The sequence below is a fragment of the Pimephales promelas genome, chromosome 17 (assembly GCF_988280905.1).
Source record: "Pimephales promelas chromosome 17, fPimPro1.hap1.1, whole genome shotgun sequence".
NCBI classification, from domain to species: Eukaryota; Metazoa; Chordata; class Actinopteri; order Cypriniformes; family Leuciscidae; genus Pimephales; species Pimephales promelas.
Genome location: NC_142785.1, coordinates 18,454,268 through 18,475,433, shown reverse-complemented (window position 1 = coordinate 18,475,433; position 21,166 = coordinate 18,454,268). Strand labels below are relative to the sequence as shown.

At 35.7% G+C, this 21,166-nt stretch overlaps 2 protein-coding genes across 6 annotated transcripts in view; one reads left to right on the top strand and one right to left on the bottom strand.

Annotated features, from left to right (window-relative positions):
• The first annotated feature begins 3,382 nt into the window (after nt 1-3,382).
• nme2a (NME/NM23 nucleoside diphosphate kinase 2a) lies at nt 3,383-6,205 on the top strand. Of its 2 annotated transcripts, none has more exons than XM_039661368.2 (5): nt 3,383-3,472; nt 4,055-4,187; nt 5,241-5,342; nt 5,489-5,601; nt 5,968-6,205. In XM_039661368.2, exons 2-5 carry the CDS (start codon nt 4,059-4,061, stop codon nt 6,083-6,085), a joined length of 462 nt encoding a protein of 153 aa, XP_039517302.1. In that variant the 5' UTR covers nt 3,383-3,472; nt 4,055-4,058; the 3' UTR covers nt 6,086-6,205. The 2 variants fall into 2 exon arrangements, with proteins under 2 accessions (XP_039517302.1, XP_039517301.1); XM_039661367.2 differs by lacking the exon at nt 3,383-3,472 and adding an exon at nt 3,869-3,976.
• Nucleotides 6,203-21,166, bottom strand: part of caskin2a (CASK interacting protein 2a) — a 58,957-nt gene continuing 43,993 nt past the window's right edge. For all 4 annotated transcript variants that reach the window (XM_039661362.2, XM_039661364.2, XM_039661365.2 and 1 more), the window contains 8 exons: nt 19,789-19,867; nt 17,899-17,984; nt 15,091-15,201; nt 14,451-14,552; nt 13,561-13,699; nt 11,348-13,006; nt 9,615-9,849; nt 6,203-7,868 (listed from right to left, as the gene is read on the bottom strand). In XM_039661362.2, coding sequence (XP_039517296.2) covers nt 7,772-7,868; nt 9,615-9,849; nt 11,348-13,006; nt 13,561-13,699; nt 14,451-14,552; nt 15,091-15,201; nt 17,899-17,984; nt 19,789-19,867 — 2,508 coding nt within the window. In that variant the 3' untranslated portion in view covers nt 6,203-7,771. The remainder of the gene's footprint in view (nt 7,869-9,614; nt 9,850-11,347; nt 13,007-13,560; nt 13,700-14,450; nt 14,553-15,090; nt 15,202-17,898; nt 17,985-19,788; nt 19,868-21,166) is intronic.

The following is a 21,166-nucleotide window of genomic DNA, read 5'->3' as shown; positions in this document are numbered from 1 at the left end:
AAATCAAACACTAAGAATACCTGCTTATTATTGGTTCTATGCACTCTGCTTCCTACAACGCAGACAAATAAATGATGCGGAAAATTAGAGCACCAAAAAAATCACAGTGATTTACAATTACATGAGGTGACTGAATAAAGCTGCCAGTGTACAAATGTAATTATAAGCAAATGGAAAAGATAGTAGAGAAAATTGTGTAATTCACAATAGACTTTTTTACTTGCTAATATTGCCTGCAGTTTCTCCCCAGAGCTGTTAGACCTCAATGAGCTTTGCATAATGCGTTTGTGCTGATTGGCTGACATTCTGCCACATTAATCAGGTATCCTAACAAATAAATACCAAGATACTTATTAGGCAAGCGATGTGTATTAAAGCAGTTAAAACTGAAAAGGGGGCCACATTTTGGTTCAAGGAGAAAGGACAAGATCTAGAGTGACTTAAATCAAAGTTAAGGAGGCAGTACTTCAGACTACCACTTGGCAGCTACCTCATTTAATCCTTATACTTTAAGCCCTGGTAAAAATAGAGCATGGTATACAAACCATCTAGTACTATTGGAGAGATTAGAGGAGGATTATTTATCCATTTAGTCCGATAAGTACATATTCTGTTGGAAGGAGGGATTTGTGGAAATAAGAGCCCTGGCCATCATGTCCCTTAAGTTAGTGGTTCTTATTCTATGCACATGATGAACTAGAAGACAGTATGTTCAAATATGTGTTAAGGGGTGTGCTCAGGCAAAAATGCTCCATTGTATATTATCAATAGAAGCAACGATTTGTGTGAGGAAATCTTTCACCTATGTGCGAAATTTCCAGTTGTGTGGATTCCTATTGAAATGTCTGGAATTGCCAATGAAAATTAGTCGAACAATGGTAAATGTGACTGTGTCTGCACTTTTAAATCACTCATTATCTTGTGACACTTGTGAAGGCACAATATTAAAAAAAAAATGGTCAGTAATATGATTTGGGTACTGAGGTTGCTTGGGATGAGTTGTTTGTTTCTTGTCTTTTTCTCAGGGTCAGCATCATAAATCCCTCTGTTCCCAAAAACTGCATTGACTGCAAATAGGAATAATGGGTTGAGAATGCAGACATGAATTATTGGCAAAACTGGACAGATCTTATCCGCAATCATTCTTGTCATGTCATGGTCATATCTGAAATGGATAAAAGACTGACTACACCAAAACTTTGGTAGGGTTGTATTTGAAAAGTTGCACTGTATTATTGATTAATGCTACGGATAAACATTTGTGTTTTTACTTTTTTTTACTTTTTCTGTTTTTCATTATGTGTGTGTGACTGCATACATGTACACTGATTTTTTAAATAATAATTTGTTACAGCCAAATGTATTAGTTCATATCAAAATTGTATTTAATATATATTTTTTTTAAATCACAAACAAAATAATTCACGCAAAGCAAGAAATGTTGGTAACACTTTACAATAAGATTCATTAGTTAACATTAGATAATGACATTAGTTAGCAGGATAATGAACAGCACTTATACAGCATTTATTCATCTTTATAATGTTAATTTCGACATTTAGTAATACTTTATTAAAATCTTGTTAGTTAATGCACTGTGAACTAACATGAATAAACAATGAACAGCTGTATTTTTATTAACTACTTTAACAATGATTAACAAATACAGCAAGAAATATATTGCCTATATGGTTAGTTCATGTTAGTTAATACATGAACCTTATTTTAAAGTGTTACCGAAATATTATTGTTAAGCCCATACTTAATCAATATAAATTCATTTTGACATAAGCCCCCCAAAACATTTTTGGGCTTTTTAGTTTTTACAAAATTTCACCAGATCTAGCAAAAGCAAAATTAACTATGAAAGTAGAATGTCCAATTAAGATAAACAAAAAACTATTGTGAATGTTTAATTTATTACTTTCTATAAATAAAGACAACTTCAAAATAACTTATTGCTTATTGTGATAGGCTACATCACAGTATGGTGTCTGGTTTACATTTTTTCTGTTGGGAGTATTATTTGCTTTTAGACAAACTGAACAAAAATGGGTTTAAACCAGACACGGTTTTCGATTGGACAAATATAATAATGCACTTAGGTCTATATAAAATGTGGTTGTTTTACTTTTTTCAGTGTACACTTATGAGCAATGAACACTCTTTTCCACACTCTTGCTTTTCATTTTATTGTCAGTGCGGTGAACTGTACTTTAGGCCTATTTAATACTGAGACCTACAACCCTCCAGGCTCTTTTGTACAAAGCTGAAATTGAACTGACTTGCATGCCTTCACTACAAGTTTTCTAAAGACTGTAAGGTCAATTAATAGTGGTATAAAAACAACAGCCAACAGTGCCAATACTTTGTGCATGTAGACACTGACACTGTTGCAAACACATTTAACGGAACTGTGTAGTATGTGGAAGTAAAAGTAAATGACATTACTGCAGTGGAGTGATTGACTGAGGATGATGCTGAATCTGAGCAGAGATTTAATGCATAATTCTTAACTGCACAGATGGTCTAATGGGTCCCAAATCTTCCACCATCTAACTTCCACCATGGATATATGTTCTACAGATGGAGATAATGGCCCTGTGCAGTGTATATGTTAAAATGTTGTGGCTTAACTGGAGCTGTTAAATTAGTGTCCAGAGGATAAATTGCTTTTTATGCACTTTACGAATCAGATATTTTCTGATGCTCTAATGTGCTTTTCAGTGATTGCATAATACATTTTGATATTCAGTTAGAAGTACTGTAAAAATAGTGTTAACATGAGACTAAATTTACACTACAAAAACATGAAACATTCATTGAATAACTGAATCTTTTATATTATTAATGCATTTATAAACTGGGACGCATACAGAATCATACTCTTATGAGGGAGGGAATACAAACAAAATAGAAGGCGAAAATTTATAGAAAAAAGAGAGTCAAATAGAGAAACAGTAATTTGTGATAAATCTTATTAAATTTTATTCAAATTAAATTAAATGTACTTTTATAATAAATCATTAAAATATACATTTAAATGTAATTTTTTGGAAATATTAAAATGTTTAAAATATTTTAAAATTATTTAAAATTTAAAACGGTATTATTATCATGATAATCATTTTAAAATAATTATTATACTTATTCATTTAATTATTATTTCAAAAAAAAGAATGCCTGTAGATGTAAAAACTATTGATGTTATAAACCTATTCTGAGAAATATATTAATGCTGGAGCAAAAAAAAAAAAAAGTGACAACAAGCCAAGCTTTGTTATGTTGAGTTATGTTTTGCGTATCATTTGGATACAATCACAAATTGCAAGATTAAAAATGACTGAATGCGCGAGCACTGGAATCGGTCTCCGCCCACCTCCATAAAACACTAACTGCAGATCAACATGGATTAGTGAAAGCAAAGCACGAGCACGAGGAACTTCAGACTCGTGGACTGTCGTCAAAGAAAGTAAGGAAAATATTTTCACTGTGTTTTGTCGCGTTAATTCGTAAAAAGTTACATTTTACAAATGAAATGTGGCATGCTGCTGCACACGCGCAGATCGGTTTAGTTTATTATAGATTTGTTAAAGAAAAATGAACACCACAGTTTACCAAATATAAATCGCCTGTATTATTATTTCATAGGAGTGTCCGTTTAAATGAAAATTTGAATATGACTTCAGCCATTTATTTTAGAATAGATTTAGCTAAATAAAGTTTGTTAATATGAAAAGGTGATTAGATAACGTGCTGCTGGGGTCAGGAATCAGGATGCTTGAGGACAGCATTCAAATCAGATCACTTGTCACGGTTTAAGCAGCCAGTTACAGTAACAGTAAGCCGCCAATACAGGTCAAGACAGAAGGATTTTCGCCTGTCACTTGAAATGTAACTTAGTGATGGGGTCAGGGGTTTCATCGACGAAACCCCCATCCACACCTCCAGCCCAGTGTGCCAAATGTGGGACGCCGTAAGTGTGAATGCAGTTCCGTCAGCGGCTGTTTTTCGTGTGTGTTTAACGTATTTATTTATTTATTTTTAATTTTAGCCCAATGTCTGGAAACGAAGAGCGCACTTTCATTGCCATCAAGCCTGATGGAGTGCAGAGGGGACTTGTCGGAGAGATCATCAAGCGCTTCGAACAGAAAGGGTTCAAGTTAGTTGCTCTGAAGTTAATCCAGGTAAATTAAATTAACCGTTTTATGTTCGTATTGGACTTGCCAAAAAAGGCGTCGTGATTAAAGGGATTGTTTGCCAAAAACGAAAATTCTGTCATCATTTACTCAAACTGTATGTATTTCTCTCTTCTGTTGAACACAAAAAGAGATAGCCTACTTTTAAGAATGTTGGTCACCATTGACTATGAAGAATGGAAAATGATTATGATTTCCATTTTTGGGTTATCCCTTTAATGACGGTTATATGGCTATAACATTATATTTGTGGATGTATTGTGTGATGTGAATGTAACAAAAATGCAAGATTTGTATGTATGTATATATATATATATATATATATATATATATTTGTATTTCTACATTATTTTACAAAAAATATTTATCATATTAAGCAAAAATATTATCACTACAATATTATCACTATGAGATACGCAGATCTCAGGATCTTCTATGGAAGGATGCTAGCCCTACTTGATGAAAATGTGTATTAATGTTTAAAATATATATATTTATATTACAACTATATAGGTTTCTATATTACTTAAAAGAAGCAATACAAACTTTATATATTTTTAGATGTAAGAAGCTCTATTCTTTGTATATAGCCTACATTACATGGTTATAAATAAACTTGACAAAAGTAAGTTATATGTATTTTTTTTTCTAGTTAACCGTTTCAAAAAATATTATAATTTTGTATTATTATAATTGTTTTTGAACTGCAGTTTAATTTAAATTATCTGATTGTTACATGTTGTATTATATTACTTAACAAATTAAAAACTTTATGGATTTTCCCCTATCAATAATTTTAGAAAACTCTATTTTTAGTGTTAAGGAACTTCAACTCTCTCAGACACACACTTGTTTCTGGGGTTAAACCAATTATTAGTTCCTTGTGGTCTGCAAAGATATATATATCCTCATCTCATTACAGTAAACATGACCTCAAAATGAAGATTTAGTCATAAAAAAAAATGTTTTAGGCCAAATGGGGGTGTGGAATTAACGGACCATTAATTGACAAAACTTTCTCCGCTGCTGTCTTTAATGCAGGCCGATGAGGATCTTCTAAGACAGCACTACGGTGACCTAAAGGACCGGCCGTTCTTCCCTGGGCTTGTCAGTTATATGTCCTCTGGCCCTGTGGTTGGCATGGTAAACCCATTTATATTTATTTTCCCCAGTGTGCGGCTCTAGGGCACTTTGAATTTAATAATGTTTCTCCCTTATTGTTCATATATATTCCTCATACATTTCATGAAGCTGACTGTACTAATGTTATTTTTTCGATATATTTTTAGGTGTGGGAGGGTTTTAACGTTATTAAAACCGGTAGAGTAATGCTCGGTGAGACTAATCCCATTGACTCCAAGCCTGGGACTATCCGAGGTGACTTTTGCGTTCAGGTTTCCCGGTAAGATCTCACACTGTATTCTAAAATATATTTTTGATGAGTTTGTTTTAAAGATAATATAAGAAATGTTAAGCATCAAATCATCATATTAGAATTATTTCTGAAAGATCATCTGAGACTGAAGGCTGTAATGACTAATGATGCTGAAAATTCAGCTTAGTCGTCACAGGAATAAAATACATTTGAAAACTTTAAATGGAAATATGTCATAATATTGCCATTTTTACTGTATTTTCAGTCAAATAAACGCAGCCTTGAAAAATATGACTACAAAAACATTACAAACATCCACTAAATAGGATGCATGTCACTTTAATTTCTTCACCTGTTCCAGTTTTTGCTAATATTAAATTGCTTTGGCTTCAGAAACATCATTCACGGCAGTGATTCTGCGGAAAGTGCCAACACTGAGATCAACCTGTGGTTCAAACCAGACGAGATCTGTGACTACACCAAATGTCAGGAAATCTGGATCAATGGCTGACCACGTTCTTCTTTTTCTGCACCTTTCTCCCTCTCCAGTGTTTCTGCTTTGATTCCTTACATTTTCCTCCCACCTATGTTTCTGGTACTTGTGTTTACAATAAAACAAGAAATCCTGTGAGTTTTGAGGGACACTTTTAATGAGCTGAAACTATAAAACAAATGCTCGAGCCATGACAACAAGTCATGTAATGCAAGGATTTATTAAACATAATACTTCAAGTAGTTCAAATGAATGAATTAGAACCCTATTTGTACTTACTGTAGAGTACTCATGGCCCCATTCAGCCAAAGCAATGAACCATTTGTCTAGTTTTCGACAGAGCAATGCTACACGAAGCACTGCAGCAAGGAATGAATTTGGGAAATAAAGTACACAGTGCTCATTTAAAATGATACTGTAGCACCAGCAGTGCTTTTTTTTCATAAAGTCCATTAAAATATCATTATGCCACATAATACAAAATCTAAAATTCCAGATTGCCACTTATAAGGAAAAAACATGCAAGAACAGGATGTTCTGGTCTTCTTGCAGATTTTTGAACAATGACAGACAGTTAGAGAAAGTCTCTTTCAGTCAAGTACTGGTTGTTTTACCAGTGTACAGTACATGCAGAAATAAATCGATACAATAAAATATACATAGTACATACACTAAAAGTTGTAAAAGTGCACAAGATTCACAGAAGTGAATAGCCGTTTGAGACTTTAAAGCTCCATTTGAACACTTCTCGTCCTCTAGCTTGATGATATTTTTGTGTTTTAACCACAGGGGCCCCAGTTTATTAAAATGCAAGTTCCCTTTTGGTCAGCCTGAGCCAAAAAATGAGTGCTTTGCAGAATGACAGCATTTACAAAGAGGGACTGTCCCTTTTTAACTTGCAAAGCAAATAAATTATCGTTCTGGTACAAAAATATGTAATAGATGTAATCCATACAATGTTTTCTCTTTCCCTAAACACAACGGTTGTCAAAATATACTATGGCTCTATTATTTTGTTAAGAAGTGTCATTTTCTTAACATTTTAAGATCTAGTAAAGTAAAGGTTTAAACAGACAATTTACAGTGCAACTACAAATATACTGTACAACACTGAATCTTGTTGGCAGGACATAAAGTTTCACTATAGCAAAACATACTTGGTCCATGAGGTTTGGGTCATTCATTACACGATGATGATTAGTTATGTTTTGATCAGTTGTATTATTGCTTACTTTTGAACCGAATAAAGGATTCTCCAGTCTACAGAAAACAAAATTGAAGAGTGATGAGTCTCAGAGCACTTGAAACAGAGTTCTGGTAGTATCTCACTTAGATTTTACACCGTATATCCATTTGCTAGAGGCCAACTGTGAGTCTTGATCTGAGCACAACAGGAAATTAAAATGGTCTCTGTTGGAAGAGCTTTACTACAGTAGATCTGAACCATAAGTGCTTACATTCTGAAATCTTCACTGCAGGTACTGTATCCTGTCCAAGCAAACTAAAGATGCAGAAAGCAACATTTTGGGATAAGATTACAGATGTGAACGTGGATATTTTGAGGCAGGATCCACTGTTAAAACCAATACTTGTAAGCTGGACCACCAAGGTGTGTTGTAAACAAAGTGTGAGAAGTTAGACACTGCATGTCTAAATCATCCAGAAAATCGCATGTGAAGGCCCCATGCAAGGAGTTACATTAGGTCAATCCAACATGGCTTCCAGCTGGTCAGCAAGATCATCGAACATGTTTCCTATATCATCAAGAATGTTCCCAGCTGACTTCACTGTGTTAATGCCCCTGAGGGAAAGATGAGCAAAAACAAGGTTGAGAATATAGAGGTATTGTGAGTGAATGTCTTAAAGTCCAAAAAGTCACCAAAACGTTTTTTTTTCCTGTGAATTTTAATGTGTGCCTTAAAATGGCTTGAATTTAACTCTACACCCTTGCATCATTTAGTATACATAGAACCATGAATATGCAAATGAGCCCCACCTCCACTCACACAGGCTTGTCTATACCGATGTATCATAATGTTAATGAGTTTTATGTATCGCTCACTACAATGCAAGACGCGTAGCACTAATTAATATGATTAGCCTTTGGCTTGACTACGTTATCTGTACAGCTAATAATGTGTTGCTAATGTTACACAAACCATGTTCGCGCTCACCATCTCATCCTTAGAAATACTTTGAACATCAGTGGAGAAATGCATAGTTCATCATAATATTATAATATAAATCAAATACATAATTCAGCCACTATATTGCTAAAATGTATCTGATTTTTAATAACAGAAAAATATTGAGAATGAGGAGTCACGTGCCTATTTGGGCGGGGTCTGAGCCAGTCGGCCATGATGGTAGGTGACGCTATCGGTTACCAGGGTTTTTATCGGTTTTTAACGCAGCGGTTACTTCCAGGCATGGTAAAACAGTGCGGTATTGCGAGAAACTCCTCTACTACCGAGCTAAAAACACACGTAATCAATACTGTTTTGTCGTGGGAATCCTACCAACATGGCGGAAAGGGGAGGGGCACAGTAAAATGACGTCAACTCCTCATTCTCAATACCGGGCTTCTCTTGAGAGTCCCCTGCTTCACGCCCGCCCCTCGTGACGTGATTAGTTTCAAAGTAGTTAGTGATGTAAGAAACACCAGCGATTTTTTTTCACTGCAGTTTTAATGAGAAAATACTCAATGGTGTTAAATTTGCACATGGTTTGTCTTAAAGCATAGTATAGACATTTAAAACTTGATTTTCACCACAAGGGGAGTTTAATAAAGGAATGTTTACACTGACAGCAACCTGCCGTCCTTTTACAGTTTGCTATTTTTAGATCGTAGGCGATGCGATGTCAGCGTACAGTTTCCTACAATGAGATGCACTTGACCTGAACTTTCAATGTGATAGATGAACTGGAGGTGATATTAGCCATTAATATAACAAAATAACCCCTTTTATTTCATATATCAATAACAAGTCTAGTATATAGTGTATACAGCACAGTATTCAGTATTAGTTAGTACTCCAATCTGAACATAGTCAGGAGTGGACGTTACTTTATGTAAAACACACTGACTGGGGGGTTTATCCTTGATTAGCATATGCTATGCTAAGAGCTAAATCTGTTCAAAATGCAAAATAAGGTTCAACGCAGAGAGATTGACCACAGAAACACTGCTGACAGTGGATTTGCTGTGATAAAACAGGAGTGGAATCAAATGAAAGTCTAAGTTGTTGAGACACCATATCTGTCTCTGTCCATGAGATAAGGACATCAACAATTTGTCTTCATCGCAGCCAGACAGATCAAAGAGTGAGAGAAAAAACAGGCACTAGTTTTAGGGAGATCACTTATTGCTAGATTTCCCAGCAGGCTTGTTATGACAAGTGGCCATTCTGTCATTATGGTATCATCTGCAATGCTGTCTCATTGAAATACATGATTTCCTCTACTGTGTGAGAGGGGATTCAAGCTGTTTAATACTACTTTGACAGAGGACAGATACAAAGAGACAAAAATAAGTTGTTTGTCTTACCTTTCTGCTGGATCTTCCTGAGCCAACTTTCTCTCTACAACTTTAAGGGCTGCCTCGAGAGACGTGCTAGTTTGTTCAAGGCGTTTGTTGACCAACAGGTCCTGGCCTTCGGTCACAGCCTGTGGCTTTCCTGCAGCCTGACCTTGAGGTGCTTTGCTTGAGGGACTGTGAGCTAGAGGACTGCAGGGAGGTGAAACGGCAAAGGCCAAGCTCTGGGCGACATTGACTGTCACTCCTGAAGACATTTTTGGCCAAAGGAGGAGATAATAATTTAGAAGAGAGCCTAAACCTTGGATCGCAAGTTCATAAATATAATTATGGGCAAATGCTTGTGAGAATTCAAAGGGGTAGTTTAGTATTAGTAGACTGTTAGGGTTAGTAGAATAAGTTTTCATTTACTTTCAAAGTTAGGCTTATAGTCAGTAGAACTGATAGCCGGCATGTAGTTGCAAAGTTACTTACAGTATACTTAGTAGAAAGTGGACAATCGAAATAGTATAACCAAATTATAAACTGATAATATTAAAGGGATAGTTCACCCAAAAATGAAAATTCTGTCAGTATTTACTCACCCTCGTGTTGTTCCAACCCCTAAGTCCTTTGTTCATCTTCGGAACATGAATTAACATATTTTTGATGAAATCTGAGAGCTGGATCACTCCTCCATACTAGTCCATAGGCTTCTTGAGGGATTGAAACTTGCCAGCCTCGAAAAGTTATTAAAGACATCGTTAAAATAGTCCAAGTGACTACAGTGGCTCAACCTTAACTTTATCAAGCGACGAGAACAATTTTTGTGTGCAAAAACAAACATAAATAATGACTTTATTTCAACTATTCACTTCCTTCTCTTTGAGCGTCTAGTCAGTTAAACTAGTGTAATTGCATAGAACTACGTCACACGTACAGTAGGCTCACTATTGGCCGACGCTGGTCAGGTGTGTAATGCGTGTGAAGTACAACAACAGATCATACACTGTTAAACTTGTAACCTGACTCGAGGCCAAGAGAGAAGGAAATGAATATTTGAAATAAAGTGGTTATTTTTGTTTGTTTTTTGTTTTTTTGCGCACAAAAAGTGTTCTCGTCGTTTGATAAACTTAAGATTGAGCCACTGTAGTCACTTGGACTGTTTTAAAAATGTCTTTAATAACTTAGAGGCCGGCAAGTTTCAATTCCTCAAAAAGCCTATGGACTAGTATGAAGGACTGATCCAGCTCTCAGATTTCATCAAAAATATCTTAATTTGTGTTCCAAAGATGAACGAAAGTCTTACGGGGTTGGAACAACATGAGGGTAAATACTGACAGAATTTTCATTTTTGGGTGAAATATCCCTTTAAAATAATATATTTTATAATAATTCAAAATATTAATAAATACTATGTAAACAAAATATTAATATACTACTATTAATATAACACTGGAGCCAATCAATGATGATGGATTAAACAATGGAGTTCTGCACAATACATTTTTAGTAAAAATGTAAAGAACAGTAAAATGGGCATTCACAGTCTTTTCTAACAATAAATCTTTTGTAACATCATGTCTTTACAGTCACTTTTAATCAATGTAATGTGTCCTTGATGAATAAAAGTATTTATTACTTTCACACAAAAATCAACTTACAGAACACACATTTTTTAATGGTAGTGTATGTCTGCAAAGTAGTTATGAATGTGTTTAAAATAAAAAAAATAAAATAAACTATAGCCAAACAGGTTGCATTACCTGAGGTTGCTGCAGTAGAATGGCGTGTGGGCTTAGAAGGGGTGGGAGGTTTATGTGGAGAGCCTGGTTTTGGAGAGAGGCCAGATTTAAAAGGATTTTTTGTCAATCCACCATTCTGCATGCGTTGCGAGACTATCTTGGTCCCTGTGGCCCTCTCATTTCCTATTTGCGTGCTGGTGCCCTGACCTATCATCTCCAGTTCCTTTGGCTTGTGTCTTCTTTTGACCGTGTCTGATTCCTTTAAGTTAAACTCATGCACCTCTAGGGAGGATTTGATGAATTGTGCCGGCTTCAGAATTTCAACACCGGCCTCACACTCTATCTTAGCAGGTGCTATTTTGGTCCTTTGTTTGATGGTAACTTTGCCCTCTTCGGCGAATGGTATGCTCTCCTGTGAGGATGTTGAACCTGCACATTGCTGGTTCCTCAGAGGGCCGATGTTTTCATCTGCAGGATTTTCTTCGCCATGCTTCGCTTTATACGTTGAAGATTCACTAGCGGTCCTCCTACGGTTGCCCATATTTTTTGGTGGGGTGGCTGGCGTCATGGCTTTAAAAACGGGGCTGTTGCATGTCTTATTGGGGCTTCCTTTATTGTTCTCCAGCCTGGCTGCAATGCTGCGGACACTTCCTGCACTCTCCGTTTCAACCCCGCTTGTAGCTACCCCACTCGGGGCAGAGCTTAGTCGCTTTGGAGGGGGAGGAGGAGGACCTTTCCTCTTGGCACGTATGGCGAAGGAATGACTGCGGCCCACTTGACGCTCACTGACGTAAGACGGTTGGCTGCGGCCGGGTTTGCGAGTAAGCGTGGCATAAGATGCCACATTGGCAGAAGATGTCATAGGGGCTGAGATGTCGTCTTCATCGTTCTCTCCATCCGACATAGCATAGCGTGAAAGACTTTGAGTTCGCTTTTTGGACCGGGGAGTGTCTCCGTTTGGCTGCTGGGGTCTGATTGGACCTGGGCTTCCCAAGTTGGGGTTGCATTTTTGATGCGACAGATAGCCAAAGCCCCTCTGAAGAGGTGATCCATGATGGGGCTGAGAAGGAGAAACCACTGGTCTGGGTTTGGTGAGGATAGGTGGGTATGCAAAGCGTGCTATTTTACTAGTGATTATGGGTGGTGTCCTTGCTGGACTGCCAGATAAGGGGTGATTAGGTTGTAGCGGCAACACCGACGCCATTTTGATAGGTGATATTTGGCTTCTATCCTGAGATTCCATGATGGCATTTTGTTCCTTGCTGGGACTGCTGTCCAAACTGCCCAGACTCTCTTGTGAGCGGCTGTGGGGGGTTATCGACGCCATTGGGCGTTCTTGCGACCGCCCTGACCCTCCTGACCGTGTACCAATGCTTTCTTGACTAAGACGCATGGCCGTTCCACTCACGTTGCTGAGACCATCTTGACCTCCATTGTATCCGCTCCGAGCCATGGCGTTTTGTAGCTCAGCGCTCAGCTCGCTGTCCTGGAAAGTGAGCATCTTTGGTGACAGAGGGGACGATGGGCAGTCGGAGCTGTCGTGGTGCTCGATGGCCACCAGCTCGAGGGTAGGGGGAACTCTCCGGCGCTGTAGCATCGCCTGTCCCTCGGCCTGGTTCTTACGAGCCTTCTGTACATCACTGAGCTTCTTTACAGCAAGCATCAGCTTCTTCTGATGCCCTGTAGATAAACAATGTGTTAATCCACAGATATAGTTTTAGGAAAAATAATCTGATGCACATGCGCATTAATGACATTTTGTTAACCGTGTCACTTATCTGGTATATTGCTAATCTGCGTGCATCTCTTATATGCATGCGTGGAACACTATCTATCTACACTATCGTTCAAATGTTTGGGGTCAAGATAGAAATTAATACTTTTATTCGGCAAAAATTGCATTAAATTGATTAAAAGTGACAGTCAAGACATGTATAATGTTACAAAAGATTTCTATTTTAATAAATAGGGTTTTTTTTAGCACCAAATCAGCATATTAGAATGATTTCTGTGAATAATGCGACACTGAAGACTAGAGAAAAAACACTGCAGGAAGTCATTATATTTTAAAATATATTAAAATAGAAAACTGTAATTGTAATAATATTTCCATTTTACAGTATTTTTATCACATAAATGCAACCTCTAAGAACAAAAGGGACTTCGATAAAAAACATTAAAGGTTATAAAAAAACAAAACATTTTTACGATAGTGCATCTATCAATCCACTTACCCAGCTTAATGATGCCAATTTCCTGTAGATCCTCCCATGTGATATCTTGCACTATGCTGATGGAGTCATATCCATTCTCTGCTAGATTTTTCTGGTACTGTGGCAGCCCAATAGCACTGAGCCATTTTGCAATATCAGACTGAAATAAACAGACAAGTATGCTTTTCCTATTGTATTTGATTAATTGACAATGCTTCTGATGGTTTAAGGGATAGTTCAACCAAAAATGCAAATTCTGTCTTATGTCGTTCCAAACCCGTAAGACTTTCATTCATCTTCGGAACACAAATGAAGATCTTTTGGACGAATCTGAGAGCTTTCTATTCAAAGCAACTACCATTTTTAAGCCCCAGAAAGGTAGTAAAGATATCCTAAAGAATTCCATTTGACTCCAGTGGTTTAACCCCAATTGTATGAAGTTCTTTTTTGAGCCAAAAAAAATAATGACCACTTAATTTACTAAAAAATATTAATCTCCAACACACGTCTGTTCTCACATCAACAACAAGCATTTGTCCTTGTGGTGCTCTCATGAATGCGCGTTGGAGAATAATATAAAAGAACACTCAACAACACAAAAGGTAGTTGCGTACCTGTCAATGAAGGGTTAAGGAAGCTCTCAGATTTAATTAAAAAGATCTCCAACCATGTTCCGAAATTAAACAAAAGGGTGAGAACAACATTAGGGTGAGTAATTAATGACAGAATTTTCATTTTTGGCTGAACTAACCCTTTAAGCATATAAAAGTCAATGTCTGTAATAAGTAGTTAATAAATAGATAATTGCTAAATTCATAAGTTCTCATTAGGTGTATCATAACCTTGAAATTCTACAGCACATGTAGGGAAATGTTTAAAACTGTTTATATGAAAAAATAGCATTGAATTACTGGAATGTAATCCGGCAACCACTCTGGGATATTCAAGTTGCTGATCTCCATAGAGATCTTCTTGCGGTGGCCAGGCTTTGTAACGCCAATAGCAGTGAGATCCTAAAACCATACAAAAAGTTTGATTTAGACACAAAATTAATAGTTTTCGTGAAAACATCTCAGAAACCTGATTATGGTATGTTAAAGCGATAGTTCACCCAAAAATGAAAATTCTGTCAACATTTACTCACCCTCAAGTTGTTCCAAACCTCTATGTGTTTATTTGTTCTGCTGAACACAAAGGAAGATATTTGGAAGAATGTTTTAATCAAACAGATCTCAATCCCCATTGACTACCATAGTAGGTAGTCAAAAAATACATACTATGGTAGTCAAAGGGGATTGAGATCTGTTTGATTAAAACATTCTTCCAAATATCTTCCTTTGTGTTCAGCAGAACAAATAAACACATAGAGGTTTGGACCAACTTGAGGGTGAGTAAACTATGATAGAACTTTCTTTTTTGGGTGAACTATCCCTTTAAGCTTTGATATCTACCAGATGCAGAACTGCATACTAATGTGCCGTGCCAGAAATGCAGCAAGATGCAAACATAAGCCAGTGTACTTAAATGTTGATCCATAAAAAAAAGGCTCACCTCAGGGGTCATTCTGCTGATTGTGGGCACATCATAACCAGCTGTGAGGAAATTCGATGTGTACTGCTCAAGCTGAAACTCACAGAGCCACTGGTAAATTGCCTCAGCATCCTGATTCAAAGAAATGATTGAGCATTATGCATACAGTAAAAGCGGAATAGGTCATTATGTTAAGGGCCACAGGTCATTTAGATGCGAAAATGCTAATAGGTGGTGTACTACTGAAAACAAAAGGAAAATTGAAGAGGATTCCGATTATTGTTTATGGCTACTATTCTAAGAGAATACTAATTTACTACTTAATAAATGTGTGTGCATGTGCAGTGTACCAGTACCATGTACTGCCCCAAAAATACATTTCAGTAAAAAAAAAGTGAAAGAGTGTGCATTATGTAAGGGTTAATGCCCGACGAGGTGTCCATTGTCAGGTTTTAATGGACGACGGCGAGGCGTAAACCGGCCGACGCGCAGCGGAGGACGGTTGCCTCCGCCGAAGTCCATTAAAACCTGACAATGGACACCTCGGAGGGCATTAACCCGCTTATACCATGGTCACTTGCCAAATAAAACATTTTTAAAACATTAGTTTATATTTTAATTAGGCTAAATCTAGTTTTTACAAATAATAACTTGACTGACTGTTTATCTAACAACCGGAGATATTTATAGTCCGCTTAGCTCGTATCCCTTCAGGTTCACAAATGCATTTTTTTTCATGAAACACAAAGGTAGGCATAGTTTTTTTTATTACACATAAAACAATTAATCAAACAACAATAAAAAAACAATTAGCTCTGAGCTCCAGCGATTTGCGCTTAACCTTATAGAGGGCAATAAATTAATCAGATCAAAGAGAGGGTCATTTGCCTCAGGCTCCTTAGGCTTGAAACGCTGTAACGTTCAGCCTTCTCCTGCCTTGGTTGTCTGGACAGCTGCGTAAAACTCGCGCAGGGTCTCATTCAGGGGTGCGTTTCCCGAAAGCATCGTTATCCAACTATGGTCGCAAGTTACGTCGTTACCAATAGAGTCCAATGGAGCAGAGCAGCAGCGGTGTAATTTTCTCCGTTTTATTTACATTTTTTCTTTCTTCAGCAGCATACCAGTCGTCAAAGTTGCCATATTCTCCATAAATGTTAAAAGAAATAGCACGAAGTCGCTCATTGTTGTATTAGGCTATAATATCTAACGTTAGATGATAGAGCATGTGACTGCCTGTTGCTATGGTTACTCACAGCCGTTGTAGGCAGCGCATTTATTTATTAATTTCGAATGGTAAACAGGCAGTTTCACCAGAACTACTTTACTAGGTGTCCTCTATCACTTTTTAACGGACACCCTGCAGCCAATCAGAATCGAGTATTCACCCAGACCATGGTATAATCCACAGTAAACATTTCAAACTGTATGCATCACCACATGACCTTACTATATTTGTCACAAGACCTCAGCAAGTGGCATCTAATTAGCTTATAGAAATAAATTGTTTTAAACTATAATACAATTTTGAAAAAAAACAAAAAAAAACAAATCCTAATAATGGTAATCATCACCATCATTAGCAGTAGTAGTGGTATTATATCAATTATAATTGTTATATTATATAAAATAAATATAAGGGCTGTGCAAAAATTAATTGCGATTAATCGCATCCAAAATAAAAGTCTTTGTTTACATAATATATATGTGTGTGCTGTATATAATTATTTTGTATATATAAATACACACACACATGCATGTATATATTTAAGAAAATGTGTTATTGATAATATAAAATATTTATATTTATATAACATAGATTATGTATTTATATATATATATATACAGAATTTAAGTGCAAATAATTCTTAAATGTATACATGCATGCATAGGTATTTATATATACAAAATAATTATATATAGTACACACAAATATATTATGTAAACACAGACTTTTATTTTGGATGTGATTAATCGCAATTAATTTTTGCACAGCCCTAATAAATAATATGGTTTTATATAAATTATATAAAATTGGTTATTTTAGTGCTGTCAAAATGATTAATCACTGATGATATATATGTGTGTGTGTGTGTGTGTGTGTGTGTGTGTGTGTGTGTGTGTGTGTGTGTGTGTGTGTGTGTGTGTGTGTGTGTGTGTGTGTGTGTGTGTGTGTGTGTGTGTGTGTGTGTGTGTGTGTGTGTGTGTGTGAGTGATATACTGTATATACAGATATATATATATATATATATATATATATATATATATATATATATATCAACAAATACACAAATCAATTTTGTCAAATTGTCTATATTCAACAAAAAGACTTGCAGTGCTTGATTTAACATTTCACTTCCAGTGTAATCAATGTACCTATTTTTTGCATCTCTTTGACTCATTTTGTCAGACTAATCTTTTTTTTTTTTTTCACAAAAAATTGGATGGTAATAATAGTGTTATAATAACAATAAATTACTATTAAGCAGTACTAAGTTAGTTTTATATTATTATTAGTAGTAGTAGTAGTATTACAAAAATTGTATAAAAATATTGGTAATTATAATAATAACTTAGTACTGCCAATTATAACCCTATAATTACCATACAGTTTTTTGTAAAAAAAAAATTAAATAAAAAAAAAAAGATTAGTCTGATAAAATGAGTCAAGAAAGAGATGCAAAAAATAGGTGATTACACTGGAAGTGAAAGGTCAAATCAAGCACAAGATCAAATCAAGACAATTTGTATCTGGCTCCCAGTACACATCCAACAGTATATATTATTTTTTACAATGTAGCACGATAGTATGCTGTTCTGCCTTGGTCTCACCCTGCCATCTAAAAGTTGCTGTGGATGGATGACATGTTGTTCTCCAGGTCTGGAGCTGCTCAGTGGAATCCTCCGTCCAAGAGCACCTAAAGCGCACACACACACACACACACACACACACACTTCTGTTGGTCACAGACTTGGCTATTGCCTTAGGCTGTGAAGTATAGACTCCCAGAGCAGTCTTTCATACATATTATTGTACCTGCATGTTTATAAATCAGTGAGCTGAAGGAGTACATGTCACAGCAGAAATAAATATTCTCCTGTGACCCGAGGCACAGTTTTTTTTTTTTTAAGGCTGTTTTGATGAGTGATTGTGAAAGTATGCGTTCATGTGAGAGACAGACAAGCGTATACCTTCTTCTATGATAACAAACAGTACACCCAAGGTACTGTTTGGCAAGAAACTAAAGTTAAAAAAGTTATAAAATCTATAAAATGACAACTTGTAACAAAGCAAGATAATAAGATTGAATTGATTATATACATTTTTAAAATGTCCACAGTGGCAATAACATGCACGTTAATACGACTCACCTCCATAAAATAAGCTGATTTTAGGAGCGTTTCCTGATCTCATGCTTATTTTTAGATCCTCTTCAATTCAAAGCCACAACAAAAACACTTGTGTCCGTGCCATTGATAATCTTCTCTCCCTCTCAAATTCTCCTCTTTTCCATGGTATTTTAGATTTACACAAAACATAGTCCCTCCTACTGAAATCTGACACTGCACTGTATCACTCTATAAGTAAAAATGAGCAGGTATGAACAGGTATTTTAAGCTGCCTTGCTCGTGTCTTTATTGTGGTCTTGGGCCCTCGGGAGGAACCTTTTCTTTTACTTTAAACCTCAAAAGATATATTAAAGAAATGGCTAATTTTTAGACTAAAACAATTATTGAACACACACAGCTGTTGAGGTGAAATTTGTATAGCACCATTCTCTGAATCTGTCTTTTTCATGGGCAAGACAAGCTCAAGGATATCATATGAGTTTCATGGTTCATGAGTTTAATTAAAAACTATGGTAACACTTTACCATAAGGTTAATTAGTTAAGATTATATTTAACTAACTTAGTTAACATAAACTAAGAATGAACAATACTTAATAGGTACTAATTGTTAATACTTAAAATAAAAAAAATTAAAAAAAATTACTAACAAAACACTTACTAACAAAGACAACTCTTTTTATATATATATATCACTGGACTTAATTTTATTATTGAGCTAAACTATTAACCTTTTCAGGTGGCACTTCAAGTAAATGGTCAAAAAAGGTAGTGGAATCCCTGCATTGCATGTAAATATTAAATGACATGAATTTGTACATTTAATGTGTTTGAAAGACAAAAGTAATACATGGTTAAATGACTCACTGAGTGATAATTCAAATAATAATGAATGTGTTCGTCAGGAGTTGATTAGAAGTGCAATGTTGAGAAAGCACTTCTTAAAAGTGAAATGATTTCTGTAACTCCTGTGATCAAATGCTGTGGGTCTCAATTTTCAGTGACAGGCTCATGACTAAAGCGTGTAATTCCACAAACCCTGAAGACCTTCTGAACGTATCCAAGGATTTCAAAAATAAGATCAAAAAGAAGTATGGAGAATCAATGACTTATGAATAATTTACTACCATTGATGAGAATAACATGTAATCATGTAATCAATAAAAAAGTATTTTAGCATTTCAAAATTGAATAGAATCCAATAACAAGTACTTCATTTTTGGAGTCTGATTATGTAATCCAGATTATGTAATCAGTTACTACCCAGTACTGTATAGTTCTCCCCATATATTTCCCCAAGTTATCCATCTTATGATTCGTTTAAATTCTTCAGCTCTGCTTTTACTGCTTACTCTTTTGAAGACAGTGCTGACCTGAGTAAGGTTCCGTGTGTTTTGCGGGGTCGTGAGCGCGACTGCACTGTTCCACCAGTTCACCAGCAGAGGGAGGCAGCTACATGTAGGAAAAACACAGCAATGTGTCAACAGCTGTCTGGCAGAAATAGCTCACAGAGACCACTACTGCGTGTGAAAGACTTCACACAGAGTCTCTCATTACTACGCATGAATATTAATTACAAGTATCAACAAGACCATAAATGAATATCTCTTTAATTTCAAATGTAAGACTCTCTATTACAGACGTTTTACAGGCCCAATCATTGAGAATATTGAGGATAAATCACAGCATGAAAACAACATTAAGTGCACAATGGTAATTTGAATGCAATAAATGCTGCAGTAGGAGTAACTGTAGGCTCATCTGCATGAAATGCAGAGATTGTTGTGTTCTGTAATAAGTGGGAAATACAACTGTGATAGAGATGAGAGCTATTCTCTTTAATTACTGTTCTTGCTTAGTAAAATCCTTTTCTTTTTGCCGGACCCTTCAGGCACAAAGACTACCGTTCAAAAGTCTGGGGTCAGCAAGATTTTTTTTTCTAGGAACTAACTTTTATTCAGCAAAGATGCATTAAATTGATTACTTTTACAGTAAATACAATGCTATAAAAGGTTTCCATTTTAATAAATGCTGTAGAACTTCCCATTCATCAAATAATCCTGGAAAAATATATATATATATGTATATATATATATACAGTGGTGTGAATAAGTTTGGAGACCCATGCTAAAGTTGCCTAAAAAGAGGAATAAAAAATCATCTTTTGGATATTGATCTTAATTCCATTTTAATGGAATTAAGATCAATCTATTCTATTTTAATTCCTATTTTAATTCCAAAAGGCCAAGGGAACTTTATCAGGATGCATATTATCTTGGATCCATGAAATAACTGGCTTTTAAAAATAAAAATCTGCCTGACTCTATGGGAATTTAACATAGGGGTGCCCGGACTTATGCACCCTATATTTTAAGAAAAAAACATTTATTTATTTATGATACATTATTCATTCACAAAGAAAATTTGTGTCCTCATTTTTCTAATTAAGGCATTAAGATCAATATCCAAAAGTAGATTTTTTTATTCCTCTTTTTAGGCAACTTTAGCATGGTTGTCCAAACTTATTCACACCACTGTATATATATATATATAGTATATATATATATATAGGATTATTTGATGAATGAAAAGTCTCACACAAAATCACAGAAAAAATACTAAGCAACACAACCGTTTTCAACATTCATTTAAGAAATATTTCTTAAGACACCAAATCAGCTTATTAGAATTATTTCTGAAGGATCATGTGACACTGAAGACTAATGTAATGATGCTAAAAATTCAGCTTTG